Raw genomic sequence first — 13595 nt, 5'->3', positions numbered from 1 at the left:
AGGAAGAGGATGGTTACTGATAGTGGTTATAGGTAGAGAACCATAGTCCTGCCATGCTATATACTAGATATGTACAATGTAACAGTCTGTTTAGCTCACAGAGCATTGTCTAGACTGGATACAATTGTATCACTTCTCAGCTGAGAGCAGGACTAGCTATGTACAATATATCAGTCTGGAGTCCAGGCTGTAGAGCTCACAGAGCATTGTCTAGACTGGATACAACTGTATCACTTCTCAGCTGAGAGCAGGACTAGCTATGTACAATGTATCAGTCTGGAGTCTAGGCTGTAGAGCTCACAGAGCATTGTCTAGACTGGATACACTGTATCACTTCTCAGCTGAGAGCAGGACCAGCTATGTACAATGTATCAGTCTGGGGTCCAGGCTGTAGAGCTCACAGAGCATTGTCTAGACTCGATACAATTGTATTACTTCTCAGCTGAGAGCAGGACTAGCTATGTACAATGTATCAGTCTGGAGTCCAGGCTGTAGAGCTCACAGAGCATTGTCTGGACTGGATACAATTGTATCACTTCTCAGCTGAGAGCAGGATGAGCTATGTACAATGTATCAGTCAGGAGCCCAGGCTGTAGAGCTCACAGAGCATTGTCTAGACTGGATACAATTGTATCACTTCTCAGCTGAGAGCAGGACTAGCTGTGTACAATGTATCAGTCTGGGGTCCAGGCTGTAGAGCTCACAGAGCATTGTCTGGACTAGATACAATTGTATCACTTCTCAGCTGAGAGCAGGACTAGCTGTGTACAATGTATCAAGTCTGGGGTCCAGGCTGTAGAGCTCACAGAGCATTGTCTAGACTGGATACAATTGTATCACTTCTCAGCTGAGAGCAGGACTAGCTATGTACAATGTATCAGTCTGGGGTCCAGGCTGTAGAGCTCACAGAGCATTGTCTAGACTGGATACAATTGTATTGCTTCTCAGCTAAGAGCAGGACTAGCTATGTACAATGTATCAGTCTGGGGTCCAGGCTGTAGAGCTCACAGAGCATTGTCTGGACTGGATACAATTGTATCACTTCTCAGCTGAGAGCAGGACTAGCTATGTACAATGTATCAGTCTGGGGTCCAGGCTGTAGAGCTCACAGAGCATTGTCTAGACTGGATACAATTTTATGACTTCTCAGCTGAGAGCAGGACTAGCTATGTATTTACCAACAGCAATATGACAAATATGCTGCAATACCACTAGATGGCGCTAACTGCATGGCCATTTATACAGCTCCTACTGACTACAGCAATAAGCAGCAAGCTTGTTCCAGTGGTGACATGTTCCTGGACCCCCTCTATATGTGCCCCTGATATTTTTTCCCTGTCCATCTATGACTTGTCCTGAAAAGAAAACATCTGATAAGGAATGTTCTCCGCTTCGTTGTATGATGAAATCACTTTATCTTCTCATTGCTTTTTCTCTCAAATCCCTTAAGGCTACACAGGGAGGGATTCCCCTAAACCTTCTCAGAACTGTATTTCTCATGTTTCATTTTCCCAGGAAAGTCATTACTAAGCAGAATTTACTCCAAAACCTCAAAACTACAACACTGGCTTCATATAATAACCCGACCACATGGCGGCTCCACCCGGACCCCCGGATCGCTGCAGACCCCCGGGATCGCTGCCCTCCTCACCTGCATGGGTTTTCCATGGACTCCACTGGCTCCAGTTTGTGGAAACTTTTCCTATAACTTTGCTCTGGATCCGCACAGAATGGGAGTCACATTCCAAGGGGAGCTGAGAATCCCAAGTCCAGATGAAGTTCACGCGACTTCTGGAGAGATCTGGTTGGAAATATTCCTGAAATACACAAAAACGATGCAAAACCACATAAAGAATTTAGAGAAACAAACAGCGAGACTGATAGCAATAACATAGACTCAATAGAAAATGTCAGAAATGTAGACAACATTATGAATGGAAACCATCAGTAAGCAGGATAGCTGCGGCGTATGTTGTTTCATACTTTGTGTAGTATATTAATTGTTCTTTATTAGCTAATTTGCTATTGAGCACCATTAAGCACCATTTTTGTTTTTTAGTATTATTATGTTATCTATAAATAAATAAATAAATATATATATATATATATATATATATATATATATATATATATATATACACTCTGTTCTGATCACTTTTCTAATCTTGATAACAATCGGATCAGTATTTTCTTTGATCCAGAGCTTTAAATGTACAAAACCATAGAGTAAAATAATAACATTCTGGGTGACTGCAGCCACCACTAGGGGGCACTCACTGTATGCAGCCCCCATATAACTCAATAGTACATTTGTCCTTGAAAACTTCGACTATGTCTTTATGTTGGAAGATTATTACTCTACAAGGTGCCCAGTATCACTCACATCTGCAATGATATTCAGCCTTTCAGACCTGGCAACCTGAATGTGGAATATTACATCCATGTCAGACTCGTCCACATTTTTGCTGATATCCCATTTCACAACTAAACGCTGGTTGACTGAATCATTGTGGATTTCCAGGTCTATGGGTGGAAAAGACACTTCAGCTTCTAAAATAGAACAAAAAAAGGAAAAACAATTATCTTTTTTCAGTCAAGGAAGGTGTATATTACATTTTTGGGGACTCTAATATTGCACTTCCTAAAATATCCACTAGAGCGTATGAAATAAGGCGACATTTCCTGTTTGTTTTTTGTTTTCATATCGATTTACAGCTTTGCTGTGTAGACTGGCACAAGGTGAGCAGAGTCACCTCATTATATGATGGCATGTCCCAAGATTATGGCTATTCCCCATCCACAGAACTAACTGATCTGTCGGGGTGTGATTGGTGGGCTCTACCAATCATAAGAATAAGGATCACTTGTCTTACGTTGGATAGTGCTGTCCTCCATCACCTCCTAGAGACTATAATAAACCATGACATTTCCATGTCAATACATTCCCATTTATTTCTGCTGCCATAAAGCACACACCTTGCAGCATTTTCTATATAGACAACAGAGGAAAGAAGTATAAGTCTCCAATATGGCCGCCCCCCAGGGTTGTTTTCATAACTAGGAAAGAATTATATTTAACTTTTAGAATTCATAGCAAATACAGTATTTCACTTCTATAGACTGAGCTCTAGTGAATGATACTAAAATAATGTGTGTGACACAATCCCTTTAAGACTTGTAAGGGTGGGAATCTTTGTGTAGGTTGACTTTCATGATGGCTCGTGGAACATGTCTGTGCTAGAAGAGACGTTGTTCACACTCACATGTTATGCATGTGACCATCACATGAGACTCAGATGATTTTCTTTTTATTATTTTGGCAGGAAGGAAGGAGTCCTGACCTTGGTTCCTGGTTAATGACATAAGTTTTCTCTGCTGGACCGGAAGACCAACATAGCTGGGCGTTCCAGGTTATAGAAACCCAAAGTTTAGGCCTTACCTTGACAATGCCACAGTCCAGCACTGAACAGGATGACTAGGACTCCGTGCCAACCAACACAATGGTCCATTGATGGAAGATATCTGAAATGCAGAGGAAACCATTATATTTTATTGGATGTATCCATGTTTGGACGGCTTTGAGCAAACTATAAAATCATTGGTGCAACCTAGCCTAGGATCAGCAGGAACCAATGCCGCCTTCTATGCCTCCATGGTATGGTTTCTGGCCATCCCTGTATTGACAAATGTGCGTGTGGAGAAAATGAGGGTGAAAGGGGAAAGACAAATACTTATTCTGATTATGTTAGGGATCTCTGATGAAGGGGGATTGGACAGCAATGTCCTACCATTTTGCTGCTATAGAATCTGCAGAGATTCTTCACATAGCTGGCTTTTCTGCTGTTTGTTGCTGTAGAGTTTCTGCAACTGCTGTACATACTGTCGCTGGCTGTGCTGCTGTTTGTTGCTGTAGAGTGTATGCAACTGCTGTACATAGCTGGCTGTGCTGCTGCTTGTTGCTGTAGAGCAGTGCTTCTCAAACTGTGAGGCGGGCCTCACCAGTGAGGCGCCCCCTAGTTGTTGGTGAGGCCCAGCTGGGGAGCCAGTTTTTACAAAGTAACTATGATCTGCACTGTCCTTTTGCTGTTTGCAAAAATCTCCATTTTAGCAACATTAATTTATTTTGTACTTGCTTTATTAGTACATAGAGCTTGTGAGATGGGTGAAACGTAGCCCTAGCATTATGTTCAGCTTTTAAATGGACTTTCACCACAGATGGTGAGGCCCAGGCATCCTCTTGGTCAGTCTGGTGAAGCCCAGGCATTGCCTTGGTTTGTTAGATGAGGCTCCAGTAGAAAAAGTTTGAGAAGCGCTGCTGTAGAGTGTATGCAACTGCTGTACATAGCTGGCTGTGCTGCTGATTGTTGCTGTAGAGTGTATGCAACTGCTGTACATAAACCAACTGGTGTCAGAAAGTTATATAGATTTGTACATTACTTCTATTTAAAAATCTCCAGTCTTCCAGGACTTTTCAGCTGCTGAATGTCCTGCAGGAAGTGGTGTATTATTCCCAGTCTGATACAGTGCTCTCTGTGTCAGACTGGAATGGAATAGGATCAGGTATAGGTCCAGTGAGAAGTGAAATCATTCAGTGAGTGTAATAGCCTATGTCATGTCTGTGAGTAGGCTATATAATAATAGACAAAAAACGTAATAAGTTATAATTTCCCAGCCTGTAATAAACCTGCTTTGTGGTCACATGTCCCTTTCCGGCCCAGATGGACGCACTTGTTTGTGCCAATAAGGATTACACATTTCCTTGTACTCAAAAATGCCAAAGGGCAGTTTCTTCTTTGAAAGATTATCTGCCTATTACTCAGCAGGTGAGTGCAATGCAGCACGGTGACACTTCAGACGTCTCTCAGCACCAGACAGCAGACCTCAGATCCTTATCTGCAACATTGCAGCAACTTTGTAATGCTGGGGGGATAATCACAGCGAGTTCACTGAGCAAGTTGACCTCAGAATAACCCTCCCAGTATTACAGAGAAGCTACCATGCTGCAAATAAAGCCAGTCAGGGACATGTTTACATCAGCTGTCTCAGAAGGGAGGGGGGGAGGAGGGGGAGACATAGAGAAAAGCTCTCAGATTTTTGTGTCTTCAGCAGAAATCAGCAGCTCAAGGTTGGGGGAAGGAGACTGAATAGATAATAACAAGTATAGAATGAATTGTTAGTCTCACCTGGCAGAAACATATGAAAAGTTATGTTTGAGTGGAGTTTCTGACTAGGATACCATTAATGAAGGCAATCATTCAGTGTGGGTACTATGATAGGCACTGTGTATGGGAGCACTCTCTGGTAGGCACTGTGTATGGGAGCACTCTCTGGTAGGCACTGTGTATGTAAGCACTCTCTGGTAGGCACTGTGTATGGGAGCACTCTCTGGTAGGCACTGTGTATCGGAGCACTCTCTGGTAGGCACTGTGTATGGGAGCACTCTCTGGTAGGCACTGTGTATGTAAGCACTCTCTGGTAGGCACTGTGTATGGGAGCACTCTCTGGTAGACACTGTGTATGGGAGCACTCTCTGGTAGGCACTGTGTATGGGAGCACTCTCTGGTAGGCACTGTGTATGGGAGCACTCTCTGGTAGGCACTGTGTATGTAAGCACTCTCTGGTAGGCACTGTGTATGGGAGCACTCTCTGGTAGGCACTGTGTATGGGAGCACTCCCTGGTAGGCACTGTGTGTATGGGAGCACTCTCTGGTAGGCACTGTGTATGGGAGCACATTCTGGTAGGCACTGTGTATGGGAGCACTCTCTGGTAGGCACTGTGTATGGGAGCACTCTCTGGTAGGCACTGTGTATGGGAGCACTCTCTGGTAGGCACTGTGTATGGGAGCACTCTCTGGTAGGCACTGTGTGTATGTAAGCACTCTGGTAGGCACTGTGTATGTAAGCACTCTCTGGTAGGCACTGTGTATGGGAGCACTCTCTGGTAGGCACTGTGTATGTAAGCACTATCTGGTAGGCACTGTGTATGTAAGCACTCTCTGGTAGGCACTGTGTATGGGAGCACTCTCTGGTAGGCACTGTGTATGCAGCACTTTTCTGGTAGGCACTGTGTATGGGAGCACTCTCTGGTAGGCACTGTGTATGTAAGCACTCTGGTAGGCACTGTGTATGTAAGCACTCTCTGGTAGGCACTGTGTATGGGAGCACTCTCTGGTAGGCACTGTGTATGTAAGCACTCTCTGGTAGGCACTGTGTATGTAAGCACTCTCTGGTAGGCACTGTGTATGGGAGCACTCTCTGGTAGGCACTGTGTATGGGAGCACTCTCTGGTAGGCACTGTGTATGTAAGCACTCTCTGGTAGGCACTGTGTATGTAAGCACTCTGGTAGGCACTGTGTATGTAAGCACTCTCTGGTAGGCACTGTGTATGGGAGCACTCTCTGGTAGGCACTGTGTATGGGAGCACTCCCTGGTAGGCACTGTGTGTATGGGAGCACTCTCTGGTAGGCACTGTGTATGGGAGCACATTCTGGTAGGCACTGTGTATGGGAGCACTCTCTGGTAGGCACTGTGTATGGGAGCACTCTCTGGTAGGCACTGTGTATGGGAGCACTCTCTGGTAGGCACTGTGTATGGGAGCACTCTCTGGTAGGCACTGTGTGTATGTAAGCACTCTGGTAGGCACTGTGTATGTAAGCACTCTCTGGTAGGCACTGTGTATGGGAGCACTCTCTGGTAGGCACTGTGTATGTAAGCACTATCTGGTAGGCACTGTGTATGGGAGCACTCTCTGGTAGGCACTGTGTATGTAAGCACTCTCTGGTAGGCACTGTGTGTATGTAAGCACTCTCTGGTAGGCACTGTGTATGGGAGCACTCTCTGGTAGGCACTGTGTGTATGTAAGCACTATCTGGTAGGCACTGTGTATGGGAGCACTCTCTGGTAGGCACTGTGTATGTAAGCACTCTCTGGTAGGCACTGTGTATCGGAGCACTCTCTGGTAGGCACTGTGTATCGGAGCACTCTCTGGTAGGCACTGTGTATGGGAGCACTCTCTGGTAGGCACTGTGTGTATGTAAGCACTCTCTGGTAGGCACTGTGTATGTAAGCACTCTCTGGTAGGCACTGTGTATGGGAGCACTCGCTGGTAAGCACTGTGTATGTAAGCACTCTCTGGTAGGCACTGTGTGTATAGGAGCACTCTCTGGTAGGCACTGTGTATGTAAGCACTCTCTGGTAGGCACTGTGTATGTAAGCACTCTCTGGTAGGCACTGTGTGTATGTAAGCACTCTCTGGTAGGCACTGTGTATGGGAGCACTCTCTGGTAGGCACTGTGTATGTGAGCACTCTCTGGTAGGCACTGTGTATGTAAGCACTCTCTGGTAGGCACTGTGTATGGGAGCACTCTCTGGTAGGCACTGTGTATCGGAGCACTCTCTGGTAGGCACTGTGTGTATCGGAGCACTCTCTGGTAGGCACTGTGTATGGGAGCACTCTCTGGTAGGCACTGTGTGTATGTAAGCACTCTCTGGTAGGCACTGTGTATGTAAGCACTCTCTGGTAGGCACTGTGTGTATGTAAGCACTCTCTGGTAGGCACTGTGTATATGTAAGCACTCTCTGGTAGGCACTGTGTGTATAGGAGCACTCTCTGGTAGGCACTGTGTATGGGAGCACTCGCTGGTAAGCACTGTGTGTATGTAAGCACTCTCTGGTAGGCACTGTGTATGTAAGCACTCTCTGGTAGGCACTGTGTATGTAAGCACTCTCTGGTAGGCACTGTGTATGGGAGCACTCTCTGGTAGGCACTGTGTATGGGAGCACTCTCAGGTAGGCAGTGTGTATGTAAGCACTCTCTGGTAGGCACTGTGTATGTAAGCACTCTCTGGTAGGCACTGTGTATCGGAGCACTCTCAGGTAGGCACTGTGTATGTAAGCACTCTCTGGTAGGCACTGTGTGTATGTAAGCACTCTCTGGTAAGCACTGTGTATGTAAGCACTCTCTGGTAGGCACTGTGTGTATAGGAGCACTCTCTGGTAGGCACTGTGTGTATGTAAGCACTCTCTGGTAGGCAGTGTGTATGTAAGCACTCTCTGGTAGGCACTGTGTATGTAAGCACTCTCTGGTAGGCACTGTGTATGGGAGCACTCTCTGGTAGGCACTGTGTATGGGAGCACTCTCTGGTAGGCACTGTGTATGTAAGCACTCTCTGGTAGGCACTGTGTGTATGTAAGCACTCTCTGGTAGGCACTGTGTATGGGAGCACTCTCTGGTAGACACTGTGTATAGGAATATTCTGTGTGATGCTGATCCAGTTTTCACTTACAGTTGACATACCTGATTAAAAAAATGTGGCAGCTTCCCTCCAAAAACACCCCACACCTCCCTCCGCGGGGCTGTTGGCAGGTGTTGTGCTGCGTATAGAAGAATGTGGTTTTCTAAAACCATTGTTTAGGCTCCTACACAGCCTTTGTGGTGGAAAACCTCAAAAATGGAGAGGGGGGGGGATCTAATGAAGAACAACCTAAATCCGGTCATTCCCTTGTGGGTCCTCATACAAATTATATATCATCCACTGAACTTCTGCAGAACGGAGTCCCCTGGGGATCGTACAGTGATAAGGCAAAACTGGAGATGGTTTTCATTAAGAATAATCCACAAAACCATTCCGAGAAAATTCTTTGGAAATTTATGTAATCCATATAAAGGAATCTTATCCATCCGTCGGATACAAACCCTCGGCCATCTTACCCCCATTGGTAGAAACAATCCTCAGTGACTAGATCTAATAATTTATGACCAGTCTATGATATCCATTAGGAGATACTATATTTTCCACTTCATACTGTGCACTCTGTGGGGCCTCTTGCACGTACGTGCCTGTTCTCATCCTCCCCACTCTTCGCCTACACCATCTTTGATTGGACTTTTCTTTGATCCAGCCATTCCTTGGTGGACACATTATCAGATTCACTTTCTACTGGTCTTCCATCTTCTCCAGCCTGCTCTTGTACAATAAAGAAAAATTCATAGTTGCTTCCTTGGTGGAAACCTGCCTGGGCCATGAGATACTAAAACATCCCCAAATCAGAATATCTCCGCACCATACTTTACGCTGCAGGTGTCAGGTTCTTTGGGTGGAACACTGCATGTTCTGAGCACATTGTTCTTGTGTTCTAGGTGTCCATTGATAATCTTTAGTCCTACCCTGATGTTCTCCCTGGACAGTGATGGTCACCTGGCACCTTCACGTAGATGTCATGATGTGTGCTCCTCTCTCTAATGATCACCTCCTGCACCCTATCCTCATTAATGGTGAGTTCTTCCTGAAGTTCTGGGTTACCTACCATGCCCAGGCATACAGATTCTCCCTCAACAGATGATGTCGTAAGACAGATGGGTCATACTTGTTGGAATTAAGCTGGCTGACCCTATAGGTCTGGGAGAGATAAGCCCTACCAGAGCTGTCTCCATAGAAAACACATGACCATATGGTTGTGCCAAACATTCATGTATATATCGGGCCATAGCTCCTGAAAGTATACGGCCACCTACAAGGATGTTTTATGGCATCTTCTGTTTTCCAGTTGATCCTTTTGGGGTGGCTTGATCGGGAGAAGTTGTGTAAAATCTTCGGATAGTGGATGATGACAATCCTACTACCTAAAAAATCTCTTTCCAGACTCAACAGCATCTAGAACCTTCTTTTTTAAGACCTCATTATCCTGTGAATTCCTGGTTATGGTTGTGAGTAACTGGGCTACTATGTCCAGAGATGTCTCTAGGACTAAACATTTTAAACAATAGACTAGGATACTACCGAATACCAGGAAGTCTTGCACCACATCATGGCATAATGAGGAACTAGAACATTGATGGACTAGATAGCAAGATCTTGACACCAGGCAATTGGGTTGCCAAAGAAACTCTATAAACTACCATGAAGACCATCCAAATTCTGGACACACCATCTATTCGACTGCACCCAATGGCTTTTTCCATGATATAATGGTATCAGGGTTATTGTTACTGTTCAACATGCAAAACAGTCATGGAACGTCTTGTGCGGGAAGGTTCTGGATTATTGCCCTTACCGTACATGATAAAACCTGGAATCTCAAGGGCTTATAACTAGTGACTGCATAGGAGTTTTATCAGGTTCTTACAGTAAAGGCCCTATTACACAAAAAAAATTATCTGACAGATCATTGAAGCCAAAGCCAGGAACAGACTATAAACAGAGAACAGGTCATAAAGTGAAGACTGAGATTTCTCCTCTTTTCAAATCCTTCTGATAAATCTGTGTGTGTAATAGGGCCGTAAGGTGGTGTGTACACTGACATGGTGTTTGTGATAACATGAGGGCTTAACGTGAATCAGTGAGTCAAGAAATTTCCTGCCAAAACCTTTAATGTAACACTGGCTGCAGATGGAAGAAACACCATGATTCCAGGAGACTTTGGAGAGCCAGTTATCGTATTTATACCACATGCCTATCACAACAAATGACGACATCCAAACACCGGGAAACTGGTAGGATTGTTGGACTTCTTACACTGTGTTCCTTGCCAACAGATGTAAAATGCATACGACTGGAACCTTTTTATTTATCTGCATTAAAGGGGTTATCCAGTGCTACAAAAACATGGCCACTTTCTTCCAGAGACAGCCTCACTCTTGTCTCCCGCTTGGGCGGGGTTTTGCAGCTCAGCTACATTGAAGTGAATGGAGCTTAATTGCAAACCGCATCTGAACTGGAAACAAGAGCAGTGCTGTCTCTGAAAGAAAGTGGCCATGTTTTTGTAGCACTGGATAACCCCTTTAAACTAATGCTACGTTTACACGGAACGATAATTTGCCCGATTGTACGATTAACGATTTCGAAGTAACGATTTTTTTTTTTATAACGATCAGCGTTTAGATGGAACGATATATAGTACGGTATATTCGTTTTGCGATCGTTTTGCGATCATTTAAGCCTATCTCGCACATAGGTTATATCAGTGAACGACTGTTTACACGGAACGATCTGCGAATTTTTAGCGAACGACGAACGACTATTTAAGAACATGTTCAAAGATCAAAATGAACGATTTCTCGCTCGTCGTACGATCGTTCACTGCGTTTACATGTACGAATATCGTTCGAATTCGATCGTTATCGTGCAAATTCGCACGATAATCGTTCCGTGTAAACGCAGAATTAGGTGGTAAATGATAAATGATTAGGTCTAGCCTATTACTGCTATGGGTGCTCGCAAACAGAGTCTCTTATAAGACTTAAAGGGGTTATCCAGCACTACAAAAACATGGCTACTTTTCCCCCTCTCTTGTCTTCAGCTCAGGTGCGGTTTGCAATTAAGCTCTATTTACTTCAATGGAACTGAGTTCCAAACCCCACCCAATCTGGAGACAAGAGAGGGGGAAAAAGTGGCCATGTTTTTGTAGCACTGGATAACCCCTTTAATCACGGAACAGTTTACTGAGTCATATACATTGTCGCCAACATTTGAAATATTTTTTCAAGGGACACTTTAACGTTGACAACAAGGGGTGTGGTCTCCTGGGGTGAGGCCTATTGTGGGTGTGGTTTGTGGGTGTGGCTTCTCACCAGTGTTTTTTTTTCCCAGTTAGAATTTTAATGTCTGAACAGCAAAGAAGGAGCATTACACACCCCAATATCAGGTTCCCAGTATATTAAACACCCCAGTATCAGGTCCCCAGTATATTACACACCCCTGTATCAGGTTTCCAGTATATTACACACCCCAGTATCAGGTTCCCAGTATATTAAACACCCCAGTATCAGGTTCCCAGTATATTACACACCCCAGTATCAGGTTTCCAGTATATTACACACCCCAGTATCAGGTCCCCAGTATATTACACACCCAGTATCAGGTTCCCAGTATATTAAGCACCCCAGTATCAGGTCCCCAGTATACTACAGATTAGATCCCCAGTATATTACACACCCCACTATCAGGTCCCCAGTATATTACACTCCCCAGTGTCAGGTCCCCAGTATATTACAGACCCCACCTCAGAGCAGCAAACAGGCTGTGGCCCAGAGATAGCACTCTACTAACTGACTGTATATACTGGTAGATTGTGCCCATATAATGCTTGATGAGTAAGTAAATCAGGCTTGCTCTATTGGTAATTTCATCAATAAAATAAGCTCCTCGGCTCAACAACTCCTATGTGTCGTACTATCTCCATTAGTTGTGGTGCTGATCTCCTCACAGGCTGTGGTCCCCTCAGTGGATGTTACTCCTGCTGAACTCCTGTCACAACTGCCTCTTGAGGGGAGCTCAATAGAATAGCTCCGCCCTCTTTCTGGACCTTTCTCCTAGCTAGTGTAGTACAATAAGGAGGCAGTTGGTGGTGCTGTTAGCAAACTCCCTGCTCTGGTGTGTGTGAATAATCAAGATGACCCATCTCTAGCTTGGCTCCTCTCTATAATGCAATAAAGAATAACCAATACATTACTAAGTCTTTGTCAATATAATACAGGGTCCATTCTCTGCTCAACCCCAGGGAAAACACAACTTCTGTACACTACAGTATCTCTGTGTGCGGACATGTTTGAACTATTACAATACAATATTCATTATCCTGCACTATGAATAAGAAATACCCAACCTCAGATTTGCTGTTTTTTTTTTAATAATCTTGCATCCCAAATGGCTTAAAAAATGATAAAAAATGACAGATCACCCCTCAAAAAACGAGCCCTCCCGCAGCTCTGTAGACAGACTAGGGGAATGCAAAGCAAATGCAAAAGTAGTAAAAATAACAAAACTAACTAAGTAAATTGGGTATCATTGGAATCGTATTGATCCAGAGAGTACAAATAATATGTCATGGGCAACTAGTACATATTATGAGTGCAAGCCAAGACCTAGGAAGTCATACTGAATGCTATAGGTGCGGGGACTGATATATAGCACTACTATCATCCCTATGTGAAAATGGAGAGTTAATTCTCTACCAGCCTCCATAAATATACAAGTCATAAACAGCTATATAGTAAATTACATGTTCCATAGAGTATAAAGGCTAAATACAGAGCTGTGGTCAGTGGGACGTATCATTTTTGGTTTATTTCGAGGCCTGCAATCCATTTGGAGATATTTCCACAGCTGCTATGTGATTGCATAAAGACTGTTTTGTGCACGCTGGCGAGGTTTAAAGGGGCTTTCCATTTAACACTTTCATGATATGTTATAGGGTTTTCTCCTTGCAGTCTTCTCCCTCTGCTATGTATTCGATCACACAATCCTGGTTATCCTCAGCTGCATGAACAGTCTCTATACCAGGTTCCCCATCCTGTGGCCTTCCAGCTGTTGCAAAAGTACAACTCCCAGCATGCTCCAAAAGCTGAAGGTTGTAATGTTGTACTATGGGAGGATCATGTCTGCAAGAAGTAATATCTCCCCACACTGCAAACACGTTCGGTCTTGTAATTGCTGAGAAAACAGCAAATTCATCAAGAAAACACGTCACCGCCAATAAGGAAGAAACATGAAGAAAAACACAACAGTATCATTTCTATTACATTTAACCCTTTCATGACCAGGCCCTTTTTGGATACTAATTTTTTTCTTTTTCATTTTAATAAAAATGCATGAATA

At 44.2% G+C, this 13595-nt stretch overlaps 1 protein-coding gene across 1 annotated transcript in view; it reads right to left on the bottom strand.

Moving 5' to 3' along the window:
- The window catches only part of LOC138786244 (oncostatin-M-specific receptor subunit beta-like), a 34779-nt gene that overhangs the window by 14080 nt on the left and 7104 nt on the right, over window positions 1-13595 (bottom strand). Inside the window, exons 2-4 of the mRNA XM_069963092.1 lie at window positions 3440-3522; window positions 2384-2550; window positions 1652-1817 (exon numbers count right to left, since the gene is read on the bottom strand). Coding sequence (XP_069819193.1) covers window positions 1652-1817; window positions 2384-2550; window positions 3440-3509 — 403 coding nt within the window. The 5' untranslated portion in view covers window positions 3510-3522. The remainder of the gene's footprint in view (window positions 1-1651; window positions 1818-2383; window positions 2551-3439; window positions 3523-13595) is intronic.

The sequence above is a fragment of the Dendropsophus ebraccatus genome, chromosome 3 (genome assembly GCF_027789765.1).
Source record: "Dendropsophus ebraccatus isolate aDenEbr1 chromosome 3, aDenEbr1.pat, whole genome shotgun sequence".
NCBI classification, from domain to species: Eukaryota; Metazoa; Chordata; class Amphibia; order Anura; family Hylidae; genus Dendropsophus; species Dendropsophus ebraccatus.
Note: the sequence above shows the minus strand (reverse complement) of the source record. Positions and strands in the feature narration are given on the sequence as shown.